Source organism: Saimiri boliviensis, chromosome 14 (assembly GCF_048565385.1).
Source record: "Saimiri boliviensis isolate mSaiBol1 chromosome 14, mSaiBol1.pri, whole genome shotgun sequence".
In the NCBI taxonomy this organism is placed as follows: domain Eukaryota; kingdom Metazoa; phylum Chordata; class Mammalia; order Primates; family Cebidae; genus Saimiri; species Saimiri boliviensis.
The window spans coordinates 43,440,896-43,460,618 of record NC_133462.1 but is presented as its reverse complement, the minus strand read 5'-3'; the positions used below and the strand labels follow the sequence as shown (position 1 = coordinate 43,460,618).

At 54.6% G+C, this 19,723-nt stretch overlaps 1 protein-coding gene across 6 annotated transcripts in view; it reads right to left on the bottom strand.

The window, feature by feature from the left end:
* Positions 1-348: 348 nt before the first annotated feature.
* TLE2 (TLE family member 2, transcriptional corepressor) overlaps positions 349-19,723 on the bottom strand; it is a 34,300-nt gene continuing 14,925 nt past the window's right edge. For 3 of the 6 annotated variants that reach the window (XM_074384816.1, XM_074384817.1, XM_074384819.1), the window contains 11 exons: positions 19,430-19,474; positions 18,215-18,364; positions 13,929-14,067; positions 12,919-13,079; positions 12,275-12,351; positions 10,932-11,181; positions 9,916-10,163; positions 9,647-9,794; positions 5,942-6,092; positions 3,287-3,417; positions 349-653 (listed from right to left, as the gene is read on the bottom strand). In XM_074384816.1, the coding sequence (XP_074240917.1) occupies positions 546-653; positions 3,287-3,417; positions 5,942-6,092; positions 9,647-9,794; positions 9,916-10,163; positions 10,932-11,181; positions 12,275-12,351; positions 12,919-13,079; positions 13,929-14,067; positions 18,215-18,364; positions 19,430-19,474 (1,608 nt within the window). In that variant the 3' untranslated portion in view covers positions 349-545. The remainder of the gene's footprint in view (positions 654-3,286; positions 3,418-5,941; positions 6,093-9,646; positions 9,795-9,915; positions 10,164-10,931; positions 11,182-12,274; positions 12,352-12,918; positions 13,080-13,928; positions 14,068-18,214; positions 18,365-19,429; positions 19,475-19,723) is intronic. The other 3 variants (XM_039465689.2, XM_039465690.2, XM_039465692.2) reach the window with 2 other exon arrangements.

The window sequence follows — 19,723 nt, the reverse complement described above, 5'->3', positions numbered from 1 at the left end:
GGCAATAGAGTGAGACTCCATCTCAAAAAAAAAAAAAAAAAAAAAAATCTCCTGGAAGCCTGAGTGACCAGCTGGAGTAGAGCCCTGGACACTCTGGGTATGAGCCAGAAATGAATGTGTTAAACCCTGAGCCACGAGGGCTGCTTGTCCACATCAGCATCTCAGCCACCCTGCCCAACCCAGCGTGTCTGTCTCGAAGGAGAGGGCTTTGACATGGCATACAAGCGCCTCACTGTCCTGCGGAATGAATTCTGGTGACGTATGATCCCATCACCAGGACCTGGTCTTCTCCCAGCACCAGTGGCCATGAGAAGCAATGCTCCCTAGTTCCCCAACACAAGGGAGAAATGTGATAAATACATTTATTTCCCCCAAGGCCCCGTCTGCCCAGCGGCCCCCACATGCAGCAGGAGTGAACCCACTGGCCAGAGAGCAGATGGTACGAAGAGCTCACAGGCAGGGCGGGGAGACGCCTGCTGGGTGCCTGTCCCGGAGCTGCTTCCCCTAGGAGTCTGGACTTCGGGTTGCAGGAACGTGGGGGGGTCTCAGTAGACCACCTCGTACACGGTGGCCTTCTTGTCCCCCGAGCCTGTCACGATGTATTTGTTATTCCTGGAGATGTCACAGCTCAAGACGGAGGACGATTCCTTAGACTGCCGAGGGAAGGGGGAGAGGGAAAAGGTAGGGTGAGGCACGGACCCCAGGACGTGGGTGCGGGCAACGTGGGGGCCGAGTCAGGAAGGGGGGAGCAGGACTCGGCTACTGAGTGACTTTTTTTTTTTTGAGATGGAGTTTGGATCTCTCTCCCAGGTTGTAGGAGTGCAGTAGCGGGATGCTGGCTCCCTGCAACCTCCGGGATTCTCATGCCTCAGCCTCCTGAGTAGCTGTGACTGCAGGTGGGTGCCATCACACCTGGCTAATTTATTTATTTCTATTCAACTATTTTTTTTTTTTTTTTTTTTTGAGACGGAGTTTCGCTCTTGTTACCCAGGCTGGAGTGCAATGGCGCGATCTCGGCTCACCGCAACCTCCGCCTCCTGGGTTCAGGCAATTCTCCTGCCTCAGCCTCCTGAGTAGCTGGGATTACAGGCACGCACCACCATGCCCAGCTATTTTTTTTTGTATTTTTAGTAGAGACGGGGTTTCACCATGTTGACCAAGATGGTCTCGATCTCTTGACCTTGTGATCCACCCGTCTCGGCCTCCCAAAGTGCTGGGATTACAGGCTTGAGCCACCGCGCCCGGCTACTTTTTTTTTTTAAGACAGAGTCTTGCTCTGTTGCCCAGACTGTAGTGCAGTGGCACGATCTCTGCTCACACCATCATCCACCGCCCGGGTCCAGGCGATTCTCCTGCCTCAGACTCCTGAGTACCTGGGACTACAGGCACGCCACCTTCCCGGGCTGATTTTTTTTTGTATTTTAGCAGAGATGGACCATGTTGGCCAGGATGGTCTTGATTTCCTGATGTGGTGATCCACCCGCCTTGGCCTCCCGAAGTGCTGGGATTACAGCCATGAGCCACCACGCCTGGCTAATTTTTTTATTTTTAGGAGAGACGGGGTTTCGCCTTGTTGGTCAGGCTGGTCTCAAACTCTTGACCTCAGGTGACCCGCCCGCCTCGGCCTCTCAAAGCGCTGACACGACAGGCGTGTGCCACCACGCCATTCCTTTTCTAGACACAGGTGCTTTGGAGCTAAGTCCCTTGGGCAGAGCAGAGCCTCCATGCCCTTGATACCAAGAGAGGGGACTGAAGAGCTGCCCTTTCTGAGAAGCTCAGAGCAGGTGTGCACGAGGTGTCATGTCACACAGCAGAGCAGAGAAGCAAGGCACTGGCCTAGACCAGGAGTCTGCAAACTTCACAAAGGGCTGGATGAGTAACTATTTCAGGCTTTGCCAAAAGTCTGTTACATATTCTGGGATTCTTTTTCTTGGAACCCTTTAAACCTCGCTTGAGGTTGGGAGTTCAAGACCAGCCTGGCCAACATGGTGAAACCCCATCTCTACTAAAAAACAAAAATTAGCCGGGCGTGGTGGCTCACGCCTGTAATCCCAGCACTTTGGGAGGCCGAGGCGGGTGGATCACGAGGTCAAGAGATCGAGACCATCCTGGTCAACATGCTGAAACCCCGTCTCTGCTAAAAATACAAAAAATCAGCTGGGCATGGTAGCGCGTGCCTGTAATCCCAGCTACTCAGGAGGTTGAGGCAGGAGAATTGCCTGAACCCAGGAGGCGGAGGTTGTGGTGAGCAGAGATCGTGCCATTGCACTCCAGCCTGGGTAACAAGAGTGAAACTCTGTCTCAAAAAAAAAAAAAAAAAAAATTAGCCAGGTGTGGTGGTGGGTGCCTGTAGTCCCAGTTACGCAGGAGGCTGAGGCAGGAGAATGGCTTGAACCCAGGAGGTGGAAGTTGCAGTGAGCAGAGATCGCGCCACTGTACTCCAGCCTGGGTCCCAGAGCAAAACTTAGTATTAAAAAAAAAAATAGCCAGGCACTGCTGGTGCAGTGGCGGCTCATGCCTGTAATCCCAGCACTTTGGGAGGCTGAGGCGGGTGGATCACCTGAGGTCAGGAGTTCAAGACCAGCCTCGCCAACATGGTGAGTCTCTACTAAAAATACCCAAAAAATTAGCTGGGCGTGGTGGTGGGTGCTTGTAATCCCAGCTAGTCTGGAGGCTGAAGCAGGGAGAATTGCTTGAACAAAGGAGGCAGAGGTGGCAGTGAGCCAAGATCAGGCCAGTGCACTCGGGCCTGGGTGACAAAGCCAGCCTGTCTCCAAAAAATAAAAAATAAAAGGCCAGGTGCGGTGGCTCCAGCCTGTAATCCCAGCACTTTGGGAGGCCAAGGCGGGCGGATCACAAGGTCAAGAGATCGAGACCATCCTGGTCAACATGGTGAAACCCCGTCTCTACTAAAAATACAAAACATTAGCTGGGCATGGTGGCACGTGCCTGTAATCCCAGCTACTCAGGAGGCTGAGGCAGGAGAATTGCCTGAACCCAGGAGGCGGAGGTTGCGGTGAGCCGAGATCGCGCCACTGCACTCCAGCCTGGGTAACAAGAGCGAAACTCCGTCTCAAAAAAAAAAAAAAAAAAAAAAAATAGGCTACACGTTGTTGAGGCCCTCGGGCTGCAATTAGAACCTCTGCTTTAGTACCTGGGCAGCAGGGAGGCTTCAGGAGCCTGAGAAGGGGGTCAGGGGATGGGGACAGGGGCAATTTCTTTGTCTGACCCTGGCATACCTGAGCACATGGCCCTGCCAGGGTGGGGACTCCAGCCCACTGCGTACCTGGAAAATGCTGGCGCCATACGGCGTCCTCCAGGCGTTCAGCAGGTTGTCCTTGCCTGTGCTCACAAACCACCGTCCTGGGCAGGGAGAGCAGCGCAGTTCAAAGAGGGGGCACTGAAGAGAGGCCAGGGCTGCCGGGGGAGGCGGGGCAGGCTGGATCTGGCCTCTCCCTGTTCCTTACCCCCCACCTCCCCACCTGAAAGGGACTTGGGCAGGCGCAGTGGCTCATGCTGGTAATCCCAGCACTTTGGGAGGCTGAGGTGAGCGGATCACCTGAGGTCAAGAGTTTGAGAGCAACCTGACCAACAAGGAGAAACCCCATCTCTTCTAAAAATACAAACATCAGCCGGGCATGGTAGCTAGGATTATAAGTGCCTGCCATTGGGAGGCCGAGGTGGGTGGATCACGGGGTCAAGAGATCAAGACCATCCTGATCAACACGGTGAAACCCCATCTCTAGTAAAAATACAAAAAATCAGCTGGGCATGGTGGCACGTGCCTGCAATCCCAGCCACTCAGGAGGCTGAGGCAGGAGAATCGCTGGACAACAAGAGTGAGACAGCTCAAAAAAAAAAAGAGTTGGTGGGGTCTTGTTCTGTGCCCCAGGCTGGAGTGCAGTGGTGCGATCACAGCTCACGGCAGCCTCGACCACCTGGGCTCAAGCCCTCCTCCAACAGCCTCTGACGTAGCTGGGACCACAGCTGTGTACCACCATGCCCAGGTAATACTTCTATTTTTTGCTGGGCACACTGCCTCATGGCTGTGATCCCAGCACTTTGGGAGGCCGAGATGGGCAGATCACCTGAGGTCAGGAGTTTGAGACCAGCCTGGCCAACATGATGAAATTCCTTCTCTACTAAAAACAAAGAAATCAGCTGGGCATTGTGGCAGACACTTTTTTTTTTTTTGAAGACGGAGTTTCGCTCTCTTGTTACCCAGGCTGGAGTGCAATGGCGCGATCTCGGCTCACCGCAACCTCCACCTCCTGGGTCCAAGCCATTCTCCTGCTTCAACCTCCCGAGTAGCTGGGATTACAGGCACGCACCACCGTGCCCAGCTGATTTTTTTTTATTTTTAGTAGAGACGGGGTTTCACCATGTTGACCAGGATGGTCTTGATCTCTTGACCTCATGATCCACCCGCCTCAGCCTCCCAAATGGCAGGCACTTACAACCCCGGGTACGTGGGAGGCTGAAGCAGGAGAATCACTTGAACCCGGGAGGCAGAGATTGCAGTGAGCTGGGATTGTGCCACTGCACTCCAGCCTGGGGAACAGAGTGAGAATTCATCTCAAAAAAACATTTTCTGTGGAGTTGGGGTCTCACTATGCTGCCCAGGCTGGTCTCAAACTCCTGACCTCAAGTGATCCTCCCACCTTAGCCTCCCTAAGTGCTGGGATTACAGGTGTGAGCCACCACACCCAGCCCAACTATTTTATTTTTTTGGTATAAGAGATCCCATGGACTATTTAAGATGTACTAATACTAATGAGTGATATTTTTTAGAGGCAGGGTTTCATTCCATTGCCCAGGCTGGCAGGCAGTGGTGGGATCATAGCTCCCCAGAGCCTCTATCTCCTAGGCTCAAGCACTACTCCCTCAGCCTCCCTAGTATTTGGGACTACAGGTGGAACCCACCATACCCGGCTGTCTTGGTATGTTGCCTAGGCTGGTCTTGAACTCCTGATCTGGGGTGATCATTGCACCTCAGCCTCCTGAGTAGTTGAAACTACTGCAGCAGCTACTGTGCCTGGCTTACTTTTTTTTTTTTTTTTTTTTTTTAGATACAGAGTCTCCCTCTTGTGACCCTGGCTGGAGTGCAGTGGTGTGATCTCGGTTCACTGCAACCTCCACCTCTCAGGTTCAAGTGATTCTCCTGCCTCAGCCTCTCAAGTAGCTGGGATTTCAGGCAACTGCCACCATGCCCTGCTCATTTTTCAATTTTCTGTTTTTTTTTTGTTTTTTTTTTTTTTTTTTGAGATGGAGTTTTGCTCGTTACCCAGGCTGGAGTGCAATGGCGCGATCTCGGCTCACTGCAACCTCTGCCTCCTGGGTTCAAGCAATTCTCCTGCCTCAGCCTCCCCAGTAGCTGGGACTACAGGTGCACGCCACCATGCCCAGCTAATTTTTGTATTTTTAGTAGAGACAGGGTTTCACCATGTCGATCAGGATGGTCTCAATCTCTTGACCTCGTGATCCACCTGCCTCAGTCTCCCAAAGTGCTTGGATTACAGGCGTGAGCTACCACACCCAGCCCCATTTTTCAATTTTTAATAGAGACGGGCTTTCCCCATGTTTGCCAGGCTGGTCTTCAACTCCTGAACTCAGGTGATCTGCCTGCTTTGGCCTCCCAAAGTGTTAGGATGACAGGCGTGAGCCACCGCGCCTGGCCTTAAATTTGAATCTCAGATAAGTCATCAATTTTTAGGACAGGTATATCCCAAATATCTCATTATTTGGTTTTTAGTATAAGTATATCCCACATATCATTTGGGATATACTTATACTAATGATTTGCTTTTGAGTATATAAATCTGAATATATAAATAAAATTTTAGTGCATAAATAACTATTTGTTATTTATCTAAGATTCAGATTGGCACCCTGGGTTTTGTTGGGGATTTGGGGGTGTGCCACTCCACCCCAGCAGACATACCGCAGGAGGCGAACTTGAGGGACAGGACGCAGCTCTCGTGCAGGTGCAGCTGGTACTTCTCCGGCTTACGGACGTGCAGAATCTCCACGTTGCTACTCTCCATTCCGACCGCCAGCCAGTCCTGGTTAGGACAGTGGCCCAGGGAGAAAATCTGCGGGTAAAGAGGGAAGACATGGGGTCACGAGCCCTCGCTTTGCTTTGTGTTGAGATGGTGTCTCTCTGTGCCACCCAGGCTGGAGTGCAGTGGCGCAGTCGTGGCTTACTGCAGCTTCCATTTCCACAGCTCAAGTGATCCTCCTGCCTCAGCCTCCTGGGAAGCTGAGACTACCGGCATGCACCACCGCATCTGGATAATACTTTTTTGAGACTGAGTCTCACTGTGTCACCCAGGCTGGAGTACAATGTCGTGATCTCGGCTCCCTGCAGCCTCCGCCTCCCAGGTTCAAGTGATTCTCCTGCCTCCCAAGTAGCTGGGACTACAGGTGCCTGCCATGCATGCCCAGCTAATTTTTGTATTTTCAGTAGAGACGGGCTTTCGCCATCTTGGCCAGGCTGGTCTGGAACTCCTGACCTCAAGCGATCTGCCGTCTCGGCCTCCCAAAGTGCTGGGATTATAGCTGTGAGCCACCATCTCTGGCTTATGAGCCCCTCTGGATACTGGGGGGTGCCCAGCACCAGCAGGGGGTGGGGGGTGGAGTGCAACCTTCTCCCTCTTCAGCTCCCCACAGAGAAAGGCAGCTGGCCCAGGACTGAGAACACAGCAGACAAGTGCATGTCGAATCATTAATATTAATCAGAATTACACAGAGCCCTAGGGCCACACATCCATTATCTGCTCTGAGCGCACAACAGCACAGGGAGGAGGGAGGGAGGAGGGAATGAGCACACAAGGACAATCATTCCCCTTAAGCAGATGGTGGAAGCCGAGGCAGTGTCCCCTCAAGGTCACACAGCAGCGCTACGAAAGAGGAGGACTCAGCCAGGCGCGGTGGCTCATGTCTGTAATCCCAACACTTTGGGAGGCTCAGGCAAACGAATCATCTGAGGTCAGGAGTTCGTGAGCAGCCTGGCCAACATGGCAAAACTCTGTCTTTACTGAAAATCCAAAAATGAGCTGGGCGTGGTGGCATTCACCTGTAATCTCAGCTACTCTGGAGGCTGAGGCGGGAGAATTGCTTGAACCTGGGAGGTGGAGGTTGCAGTGAGCTGAGATCACGCCATTGCACTCTAGCCTGGGTGACAGAGCAAGCCTTCGTCTCCAAAAAAAAAAAAAAACCAGGCCTTGGAGCCAGGACTTCTCACTGAGTTTGGAATATTCCCCATTTCTTTCTTTCTTTTTTTTTTTTTTTTGAGACAGGGTCTTGCTCTGCTGCCTAAGCTGGAGTGCACTGGTGCACACGTGACCTACTGCCGCCTCAGCCTCCTCCAGGCTCAAGCCTCCCAAGTAGCTGGAATCACAGGTGCATGCCACTGTGTCTAATTTTTCGTTTTTTAAGTAGGAACAAGGTCCTGCTGTTTCCCAAGCTGACCTCAATCTCCTAGGCACAAGTGACCCTCCAGCCTCAGCCTCCCATAGTGCTAAGATTACAGGTGTCAGCCACTGAGCCTGGCCTGGAGCATTCCCCATTTGCAATACTGCTTTTCGGTTTGATTCTAATAGGATTCAGGGTCCTCATCCTTCTGTAGCCACCCCATTTTAGGCACACATAGGAATCAGGTCCTGTTCTACCCTATCCCTCTTGGAGTTTCACTAATATATAGCACACCGGTGGAAATAACCACACATTACAGCATAGAAGACTGGGGGGCTTCAAATGTCCTTTCCTGGCCATCCGGAAGTGGTCCTGTGTAAACACGCGGTGGGAGGCACCCAGTGAGCTAGGAGGTATTCACCATGGGCTCCCTAGAAACGTATTCAGCCCACCTAAGCTGCGGGGACATGGGCTGGAGAGCTATGTCCACCAGTACTCCTGATTTCCCTATTAAAGAAATCATCAGCGCCGGGCGCGGTGGCTCAAGCCTGTAATCCCAGCACTTTGGGAGGCCGAGGCGGGTGGATCACGAGGTCAAGAGATCGAGACCATCCTGGTCCACATGGTGAAACCCCGTCTCTACTAAAAGTGCAAAAAATTAGCTGGGCATGGTGGCACGTGCCTATAATCCCAGCTACTCAGGAGGCTGAGGCAGGAGAATTGCCTGAACCCAGGAGGCGGAGGTTGCGGTGAGTCGAGATCGCGCCATTGCACTCCAGCCTGGGTAACAAGGGCGAAACTCCGTCCAAAAAAAAAAACAAAAAAGAAATCATCAAATGAGGCCGGGTTCAGTGGTTAATGCCTATAATCCCAGCACTTTGGGAGGCAAAGGTGAGTGGATCACGAAGTCAGGAGTTCAAGACCAGCCTGGCCAACACGATGAAACCCCATCTTTACTAAAAATACAAAAATTAGCTGTGTGTGGTGACGGGTGCCTGTAATCCCAGCTACTCCAGAGGCTGAGGCAGGAGAATTGCTCGAACCAGGGAGGCGGAGGTTGCAGTGAGCCAAGATGGTGTCACCGCACTCCCACCTTGGAGGCAGAGCAAGACTCCTGTCTCAAAAACAACAAAACCCCCCCAGAAATCATCAAATGAAAGAGAAGACCAGGCTGGACATAAAGGGCTTGGGAGAGTCGGAGCAGTGGCTCACACTGGGAGGCCGGGGTGGGTGGATTACTTGAGGCCTCCCAGTGTGAACCACAGGGAACAAATGTGCAGAGTTCTCAGTGCCAATCCCAGAGTACGGTGTGCGTGAGACCAGGACATGGAAATCCTGAATGACAGAACAGGGGCTCGTACCCTGCCCCCAAAGCACTGAGAGGCAGAATCTGGGGCCACGGTGCCTGAAGATTCACTCTCTTTGCTCAGCCCTGAGGAGCCCCCAGCTCTGTCCAGCCCATTCACCATGTCCTTCAGCCTAGGCTCCACCTTCAGTGGTGACCTACCCACGCCCAGCTCCTCCTACATCAGCCTCCACTCTGTTCCCCTGGCCAGTAACTCCCCTATGGTGAGTCCTCAATGGGAAGTGTGTGTCTAGCACTCCCAGTGGGATCCAGAAATTAAACGCTGAGAGAAGAACCCAGCTACACAAGGAAAGACATAACAGTATGGCTGAAGCCGGGTGTAGTGGCTCACGCCTATAATCCCAGCACTTTTGGAGGCTGAGGCGGGCGGATGATGAGATCAAGAGATCGAGACCATCCTGGCCAACATGGTGAAACCCCGTCTCTACTAAAAATACAAAAATTAGCTGGGCATGGTGGCACGCGCCTGTAATCCCAGCTACTCGGGAGGCTGAGGCAGGAAAACTGCTTGAACCCGGGAGGTGAAGGTTGCAGTGAGCCGAGCTCTCACCATTGCATTCTAGCCTGGCTCCTGGCGACGGAGCGAGACTCTGTCTCAAAAAAAAGGGTACGGCTGAACAAAGGCAAGTGGAGAAGATGATCTGAGGGTCCCAGTGACCCCACAGCTTCATATAAATCAGCTCTTTTGGGTTCCCCTACGTCTTCAGAGAATTAAAGTGGAAGCCTGTGGACGTGTACGGATGACAATAAAGATGGACGCCACAGATGTTAGTCCCATCCTGCCTCTGGAAGTGGCCCCCAGCAAGGAGAGGAAGGGACTCGGATTCCTGGAGCTTCCATCCCCCTCCCACCAGCACCGAACAGCACCTGGGAGCTGAAGTCATGCTGCTGCAGCTGGCGGCCCTCCCGCAGGTCCCAGCAGCGCACCGTGTTGTCCAGGCCCCCTGTCCAGAGCCGAGTGCCATAATCAGAAATGTCAATACAGCTGGCGCCATCCGTGTGGCCCTGGAACTGCCTGGAGGAAGAAGAGCCCAGGCGTCCACCCTGGAATTCGAGCTGCCCCAGCAACCTCCCAGGTCAGTCCTCCACCCCACTGCACGGAGAGCAACCGGGGCTTGCCCGAGGTCCCAGCGCACCTGACCATCGTCTGGTTCTGCAGGTCCCAGACCACAATGTTGCCATCGCTGCAGCAGGAGAAGCAAACCTTGGCGTCGGGGCTGACGGCTAGGGCGTAGCAGGCTGGGGCCGAGGAGGTCAGCTCGGCCTTGATACGGGGGGTGGGCGCTGCCAGGTCCCAAATGGACAAGGTGCTGGCTTCCCCGCCCACGATCAGACTCCGGCCATCCGGCAGCAACTTGCAGGAGCGAATGTAGTTGTCTCGGTTCTGGGGTCAGGGAGAGAATCAGGCTGGGGGTTGGTCCCAGGTGAGGTCTCTAGGAGCCTGGCTCAATGTGGTGGTCTCTGGAGCCTGCCATCCCTACCCTGATGGGCCAGCAAGCCCTGCCCCTTTGGCCCACACACACTTCGATTACACTGTGAGCTCTGTTCTTCGCCTACAATCCCTGCCCATGGTAGGCTTGCAAACCCCACCCCATTTGACAAGCTCCACCCTCCACCTGTAAACCCCACCCATGGTTGGCCTGAAAAACCCTGTCCGGGTTGGCCTGCAAGCCCCGCCCCATCCGACTATAAGCTCCGCCCTTCACCTATAAGCCCCACCCATGGTTGGCAAACCCTATCCTAATTGGCCAATGAGCCCCACCACTTTGGCCCGCAAGCCCAGCTCCATCCGACCATAAGCCCCACCCTTCACCTGTAAGACCCACCCATGGTTGGCCTGCAAACCCTATCCTGGTGGTCTTGCAAGCCCAACCCTGATTGGCCAATGAGTACCACCACTTTGGCCTGCAAGCCCCGCCCCATCTGACCATAAGCTCCGCCCTTCACCTGTAAGCCCCACCCATAGTTGGCCTGCAAACCCTATCCTGACTGGCCAATGAGCCCCACCACTTTGGCCTGGCCCCCTGTGACTACAAGCTCCACCCTTCACCTGTAACCCCACCCACTGCCGGCCTGCAAACACCGCTCCATTTGAATATAAGCTCCACCCCCTCACCCATGAGTCCCGCCCACTTTCCCACCCTGCCCTCACCAGGCAGTCGAGCTGGGCCACAGGTGTCTTGGCCCCAGGCTGGCCCACGTCCCACACCTTCACACAGCCCTTGCCACCCGTGTACACGTGCTGCGTGGAGCCGCTGATGGTGACCGCACAGACCACCTCGCCGTGTGCCAGCGTGTGCAGCTGCCGGGCGTGCCGTGGGATGCCCGCGCCCACCAGTGCATCCGAGGGGAAAGGCACCGGCTGCATCTGCCCGTCTGCAGACACGTGGAAGGAGTAGGCCCTGGAGAGAAAGCCAGGGCATGACCCAGCCCTGGGACCACCCCTCCGCACCCCCACCTGGGAGGGCAGGGAGACGCCTTTGCCCTGCCTGGCACCCGATGACGTATTATTTTTACTTCTTTTTTTTTTTTAGATGGAGTTTCACTGTTGTTACCCAGACTGGAGTGCAATGGCGCGATCTCGGCTCACGGCAGCCTCCGCCTCCTGGGTTCAAGCAATTCTCCTGCCTCAGCCTCCCGAGTAGCTGGGACTACAGGCGCGCACCACCATGCCCAGCTAATTTTTGTATTTTTAGTAGAGACAGGGTTTCACCTTGTTGACCTCGTGATCCACCCGCCTCAGCCTCCCAAAGTGCTGGCATTATAGGCATGAGCCACCGCACCCGGCCTTGTTTTTGTTTTTTTGAGATGGAGTTTCGCTCTATCGCCCAGGCTGGAGTGCAGTGGCACAATCTCGGCTCACTGCAACCTCTGCCTCCTGGGTTCCAGCTATTCTCCTGCCTCAGCCTCCTGAGTAGCTGGGATTACAGGCTTGCACCACTGTGCCTGGCTAAGTTTTATGTATTTTTAGTAGAGACGAGGTTTCACCATTTTGGCCAGGCTGGTTTTGAACCCCTGACCTCAAGTGATCCGCCCACCTCGGCCTCCCAAAGTGCTAGGATTACAAGCATGAGCCACCATGTCCGGCCTGATGCATTTTTGTTTGAGATGGAGTCTCTGTCACACACGCTGGAGTGCAGTGGCACTATCTGGGCTCACTGCAACCTCTACTTCCCAGGTTCAAGTGATTCTCCTGCCACAGCCTCCAAAGTAGCTGGGATTACAGGCATGGTCCACCACACATGGTTAATTTTTTTGTATTTTTAGTAGAGTCAGGGTTTCACCATGTTAATCAGACTGCTCTTGAACTCCTGACCTCAAATGATCTGCCCACCTTGGCCTCCTAAACTGTTGGGATTGAGCCACGACGCCCGGCCCACAAAAGAGACTTTCTAGAAGGGGAGCAGGGAGACCCCAACTACACAGGGTAAAACCTCAGAGGAGGTGGGGGGCTGGCCCGGGTTCCCAGGCAGGGAGCCCCACCCTGGTACTCACGGCTTTCCCCCGGGAATGCTGGGTAGCGAGGAAGAGACGGATGACCCTCGGAGATGCGGGTGAGACTCAAATGCCATCTGTCAGAATGCCAGAGGGGGTGTCAGTGAGGCAGATGACTCTGACTCCAGCCACCTCTGAGCTGTTCCATGCCCCCGTTTATCCCATGCTTCCCTATTAAGGAAGCAAAACTGCCTTCGCCTCTGCCTGTCACACTCCAGGTGGGAGGGTTGAGGTTTCTGAGGGCATCGACCCCAACATCTCTCTGTCCAGGAAATCCCAGCACTCCAGCGTTCCAAGGATCCTGAAGAGTTCTCCATCAAATGCCCAGACTGGCTCTAGATGTTTCCCCCGCCCCGGGACACATCTGGTCCGATACCTGTTTCTGTATATAGCATCCCAAAGCCAAGGCACTGCTCCTCCTTTCCATGCAGCTTAATCACCGTTGCTTTTTTCCAGTCACAAGTCCTGCTTTGTATTCAGCTTGTGGGACTACTGAGACCCCCAGATCATCTTCCCATGCACGCTTGCTGAGCCAGGCCTCCCTTCCCTTTCTGCACTCCCTTGTCTGTCCTTGTATAGTTGGTTTCTCCTCCCAGCCCCCAGCCCCTGCTGACACCTCCTGTACCCCCAACCCAAGGACTCACCATGGGGGAGCGTCCGTATACCACAGAGCTGCTGACCTGTGGGGACAGGTGGAGGCTGACGTAGGAGCTGGGCACGGAGAGGTCTCCATTGAGGGTGCTGTGGGAGCCTAGGCTGAACGACGTGGTGAAGGGACTGGACAGAGTCAGGGGGCTCCTCAGGGCTGAGAGGGAAGAGTTGGGGACACATCTTCAGACACCCCAGACTCACATCCCGCCTCCCACTGCCTTGGGAGCTCCCTGGCCTTTCATGCAGTTTCCAAGCTCTGGTCCCACACGGGCCACAGCCTGGGACACCTCCAGACCTCTGCACATACTGTTCCTCCAGTGGACACGGCTTTCTCTTTCTTTTAATTGACAAACTCCTACCAGTCCTTCAAAACCCAGGCCCAATGTCCATTCACCTCTCGGAAATATTCTTGAGCCTCCCCACTGCCAACCTCCAGCCGTGTCCATCTTGGGTTCCCCCTTCTATACCAGCCCTGATTGTATTATACAGGGCTTCAAGTGCTGGGGTCCGGGTCTCATCCCTTGCCACCCGGGAGCTCCTTGGGGGTGGCATTCAAGGCCAATTTCTTTTAGGGACTCCAGAACCAGCACAGGGCCTGGTCATAAGGCAGAAACGACGAGCACTGTCATTCCCCAGGTTACTGATGGGGAAACTGAGGCTCAGAGAGGCTGGCTCACTTGCCTAAGGTCGCCCAGCTGGTGAATGCCCAGGCCTGTTCTGAAACCCAGGCCTGTCTGACCCTGAAGCCTGTCTTTTCAGTGCACAAGGCTGAAACCCCCAGGCAAGTCACTTCCACTCTCCAGGCCTCAGTTTCCCTACCCATCAAGCTGAGACAATGAGGAACCACCCAGAGGGAGGCAGCGTCTAACCTGAAATCACAAAGGGACCAAGGCCATGAGTGCCTACCCCGGAATCCCAGCCTCCTGCCCCGCCAGCCCCTCTTACTAGCTGTCCCCAGAGACGAGGCCTGCCCCGGACAGGCACCCACAGGCAAGGCGCTCACCGATGCTGTCTGTGGAAGGCGCTGGCTTGGCGGCGAGCTGGCAGAGGTGACTGGCCGAGCTGGGCCCCGGGGTGGACGCGTCCTGGGGTGGGGAGGAGTCACAGGACTTGGAGGCAGGAGTGCTGGCAGGAAGGTCATTCTGCAGAGAAAGGGCAGGACTGAACAGCACCAGGCACCTGGTGACTTGCGGCCCAACAATTGATCAGAAACTGGAGGGGCAAGTTGCGGGGCTCACGCCTGTCACCCCAGCACTTTGGGAGGCCAAGGCGGCTAGATCACCTGAAGCCAGGAGTTCGAGACCAGCCTGGCCAACATGGCGAAACCGCTTCTCTACTAAAAATATAAAAACTGGCCGGGCGTGGTGGCAGGTGCCTGTAACCCAGCTACTCGGAAGGCTGAGGCAGGAGAATCACTTGAACCTGGGAGGCTGAGGTTGCAGGAGCGGAGATTGTGCCACGGCACTCCAGCCTGGCGACAGACGGAGACTTCCTCTCCAAAAAAAAACCCCAAAAAACTGTATATGGGAAGGGAGCAGATATACTAGGTCAGCCCAGCGCTCACGGAGAGCCCTGCAGGTACTCTCACACCTGGGAAACGAGCCCCAGTGAGGATCCCAATGCCTACTGACGGAACCAGGGGGAGGTGTGTCCACACGCACCGGAAGGCTGTCTGTGTACCTGAGCAGGACGAGCAAGCAGCGTCTGCCCCACGGGGTACACACGGGTGCATGCTGCAGTGAGCCAACTCACACCTCCACCATAAGAATGTGCATGCACGGACGGGCGCGGTGGCTCATGCCTGTAATCCCAGCACTTTGGGAGGCCGAGACGGGTGGGTCACGAGGTCAAGAGATCGAGACCATCCTGGTCAACATGGTGAAACCCCGTCTCTACTAAAAATAGAAAAATTAGCTGGGCATGGTGGTGCGTGCCTGTAGTCCCAGCTACTCGGGAGACTGAGGCAGAATTGCTTGAACCCAGGAGGCGGAGGTTGCAGTGAGCCGAGATGGCGCCATTGCACTCCAGCCTGGGTAACAAGAGCCAAATTCTGTCTCAAAAAAAAAAAGAATGTGCATGCATGGACGGGTGTGGTAGCTCACGCCTGTAATCTAAGCACTTTGGAGGCCAAGGCGAGCGAATCACCTGAGGTCGGGAGTTCAAGACCAGTCTGACCAACACGGTGAAACCCTGTCTTTAAAACAAAAATTAAATTTAAAAAAGAATGTACGTGCATATAAGGTATGCAGTGTGAATACACGTGAGGAATGGGGTGGGGTGGATAGGAGGGTACGCTGCTTGGTGGAGCCCCAACCAGGGCACGTCATGCAGGGGGCAGGGATCACAGCAGTGGCGCCTCCAAGAAGGCATCAAAGGCCGGGCGCGGTGGCTCACACCTGTCATCCCAGCACTTTGGGAGGTCGAGGTGGGCAGATCCCCTGTGGTCGGGAGTTTGAGACCAGCCTGGCCAACATGGTGAAAACCCGTCTCTACTAAGATTACAAAATTAGCTGAGCGTGGTGGTGCGTGCCTGTAATCCCAGCTGGGCTGAGAGAGGAGAATCGCTGGAACCCAGGAGGCAGAGGTTGTGGTGAGCTGAGATCGCGCCATCGCACTCCAGCCTCAACAACAGCGAGACTCTGCCTCAAAAAAATAAAGAGGGCCGGGCGCGGTGGCTCACGTTTATAATCCCAGCACTTTGGGAGGCCAAGGCGGGCAGATCATGAGGTCAGGAGATCTAGACCATCCCGGCCAACATGGTGAAACCATCTCTACTAAAATACAAAAAATTAGCCAGGCACGGTAGCATGTGCCTGTAATCCCAGCTACTCCGGAGACAGGCAGAATTGCCTGAACCCGGGAGGCGGAGGTTGCAGTGAGCCAAGATCGCGCCATTGCACTCCAGCCTGGCAAGAGCGAGACTCTGTCTCAAAAAGAAAGAAAACAGCAAAGTCACAGTTATAGGTCGTCAAGATTTGAGGGTTTTTTTTTTTTTTTTTGAGGCGGAGTCTGCTCTGTTGCCAGGTGCCAGGCTGGAATGCAGTGGCATGATCTTGGCTCACTGCAACTACCGCCTTCAGGGTTGGAGCAATTCTCCTGCCTCAGCCTCCCAGGTAGCTGGGACCACAGGCACGCACCACCACACCCAGCTAATTTTTATATTTTTTAGTAGAGACGGGGTTTCACCATGGTCACCATCTCCTGACCTCGTAATCCGCCCGCCTCAGCCTCCCACAGTGCTGGGATTACAGGCGTGAGCCACCATGGCTGGCCGAGATTTTTTTTTTTTTTTGAGACAGAGTTTCGCTCGTTACCCAGGCTGGAGTGCAATGGCGCAACCTCGGCTCACCGCAACCTCCGCCTCCTGGGTTCAGGCAATTCTCCTGCCTCAGCCTCCTGAGTAGCTGGGATTACAGGCACGCGCCACCACGCCCAGCTAATTTTTTGTATTTTTAGTAGAGACGGGGTTTCACCATGTTGACCAGGATGGTCTCGATCTCTTGACCTCGTGACCCACCTGCCTCGGCCTCCCAAAGTGCTGGGATTACAGGTGTGAGCCACCGCGCTCAGCCGAGATTTATTTTTAATTTTTTTTTTTTTTTGAGACGGAGTTTCGCTCTTGTTACCCAGGCTGGAGTGCAATGGCGCGATCTCGGCTCACCGCAACCTCCGCCTCCTGGGTTCAGGCAATTCTCCTGCCTCAGCCTCCTGAGTAGCTGGGATTACAGGCACGCGCCGCCATGCCCAGCTAATTTTTTTGTATTTTTAGTAGAGACGGGGTTTCACCATGTTGACCAGGATGGTCTCGATCTCTTGACCTCGTGATCCACCCGCCTCGGCCTCCCAAAGTGCTGGGATTACAGGCTTGAGCCACCGCGCCCGGCTCCGAGATTTTTTTTTAAGACAGAGTCTTGCTCTCAAAAGTCTTGCTGTCATGATCACAGCTCACTGCAGCCTCGACCTCCCTCGCTCAAGCGATCCTCCTGACTCAGCCTCCCAAGTAGCTGGCACTACAGGCGCCCAGCCAACTTTTTAAATTCTTCATAGAGACAAGGTCTCGCTATGTTGCCCAGGCTGGTCTCACAAATCTCGCTCCTGCCTTGGCCTCTCAAAGCGCTGGGGTAACAGGCATGAACCACCGCCCCCAGCCCCTGTTGAGATTCTTGAAGGGAATTAGAAACTCCGGGAGGGGCTCCCACAGAGGCAGACCCCACAGCGGCACATTCCCAGGTGAAGGAAGAGCTCCCAGTACGCAGCACAGTCCTCCTTATTCCCCGCCAAGAGGGAGGTGTCACCCAGAGGGAGGTGTCACCCAGAGCTGTCCCTCCCCAAGGGAAGCTCTGATGAAAGCAGCAGCTGGACCCGTGTCTACAGCAGGCTCTGTTATCTCGCCTCATGTCATCACCTCCCCTGCCTTCCAAGAAACTTCCCATCCTTGTGTCTCTGCTTCCCACGACACCATCGCACAAACCGTGACAGTCGCACAGCTCCGGCACCCGCAAAAGACTGGAGGGGACAACTGTGGCTTCTCCAATACAACGGAGCTGCCCCATCCCCTTGTGAGGTTTTCCCCGCAGTGGGAGGAGGGCACTTAAGATGGAATGGGAGCCCCAGCTTCCAGTGGTTGCCATGGTAACCTGCCAGGCGGGGAGGCCTCGAAACCGGGAGGGGAGGCCTGGAAACCGACATACTCTCCCCTGGTAAGAGCGGGGGAGGGGGATCTGGCGAAGATTTGGGGTTAGGGTAGCTGCAAAAGGAGCTGAATTTCGAATGCCCTCGGGGTGCTTTTAGATGGCTCACGTGCCTGGCATTAAACTCCAGGAGATCCGACTGGAGAGTTGTTTCTATATTAATTATCTTTCCTTCCAGGGACAGCATCTCGGCTTGGGGCCGGGGCATCTCTAAGCACCTCTAGAAGGCCGAAGCACACACAGGCCTGGGTCCAGCCTAGCTAGCTGCCCATTCTATGGCTGGGCTTTCACTGTGTTTATTTCCATAGGATTCCCTATCAATTGCCAGAGAGAGACCTGCTGTCCATGTAAGGTGGTGAACTGCCTTTTAAAAGATACCTACAAAGCTTCTTTACAAAGTTGCCTTTTAATACTTACCAGGTTCAAGAAAGTCAGTCCAAGCAGGTTTAAAAAAAAAACACACACACACACAAGGAGAGGGTAGACAACCCCAGCCCAGCTGATTTCTCATCATTGCTCTCTGTGTCATGAGATAGTGTCTGTTTCAAGGCCCTCAGGATGAATAAAGTGAGTTTCAAGGCCCTCCCCTCTGCCTTACCAGGATGAGCTCCTTGGCTCTGGGGAGCGGTGAGCCGAGACTTGAGGCCAAGGAGGCTGGACTATCCACCAGGTCCCGATGGGCAGGAACACAGATGGGTGCCTTTCCACAGGGGGTGGTAGCCGGGCTGGGGGGCTCTGAGGGTTGGTCCTGGGTTCGAGGAGGTGACATTGAGTGGAGTTGAAATGAGAGGGGAAGAAGAGTCCCCTCTCTATCCTCCTCCCAACTCCCCCACTCCACCTTCCAGACTGGGTACTCATGACCTACTATGGAAAGATTATGAAACCCTCTGTTGCCTCAGTTTACTCATCTGTAAAATGCATTTTTTTTTAAGTCTTGCTGTGTCACCCAGGCTGGAGTACAGTGGCTCACTGCAACCTCCGCCTCTTGGGTTCAAGCGAGCACACCCAGCTCATTTTTTGTATTTTTAGTAGAGACAGGGTTTCACCATGTTGGTCAGGCTGGTTTCAGACTCCTGATCTGAAGTGATCCATCTGCCTCAGCCTCCCAAAGTACTGGGATTACAGGTGTGAGTCACCACACCTGGCCTGTAAAATGGGTTTAATGATGTGTCTTACTCCATAAGCACCCATAGCAAGGGCTATATAAGAACTTGGTTTTCTTTTATTTCTTTTTGAGACGCGGACTTCTGCTCTGCTTGCCCAGGCTGGAGGGCAGTGACACGATCCCAGCTCACCGTGACCTCCGCCTCCCCAGTTAAAGTGATTCTCCTGCCTCAGCCTCCCGAGCAGCTGGAATTACAGGCATCCGCCACCACACCAGGCTAATTTTGTATTTCTTGGAGAGGCGGGGTTTCTCCACGTTGGACATGCTGGTCTCAAATATCTGACCTCAGGTGATCCGCCTGCCTCAGCCTCCCCAAATACTGGGATTACAGGTGTGAGCCACCACGTTCAGCCTGGTTTTATTTCCTCATTGAACGGATGAGAAAAGTGAGGCCAGGGAAGGGGGTGTCACTCCCCCCAAACCACTCAGTGAGCCAGGGCTTGAAGCCACACCCTGTGCAATGGAGAGGAGGCTGGCCAGAGGTGTCCCAGAGTCCCCGGCTCTTCCTGGCCCCACGCCGTCCCCATCCCAGCCACCCCACGGAGAGGGGAACCAGGATCCTCACTACCTCTGCGTCCTCCCGTTCCAGATAACCCATGCTTCCTCCGTGCCCAGCATGTGGGGAGAGGCCGGACCGCTGGCACTCACCTCATCCACCACCAGGTTGTAATCACTCTTGTCCTCATCACTCTCCTGGCGGGGGAGATGGGGGAACAGAGATCCTTGTGGGTGACCAGCCTGTCGCCCCGGCCGGGGTGCAGCGGCGCGATCTCGGCTCACCGCAACCTCCGCCTCCCGGGTTCAAGCGATTCTCCTGCCTCAGCCTCCCCAGTAGCTGGGATTACAGGTGTCCGCCACCAGGCCCAGCTAATTTTGTATTTTTAGGAGAGATGAGGTTTCTCCATGTTGGTCAGGCCGGTCTTGAACTCCTGACCTCAGGTG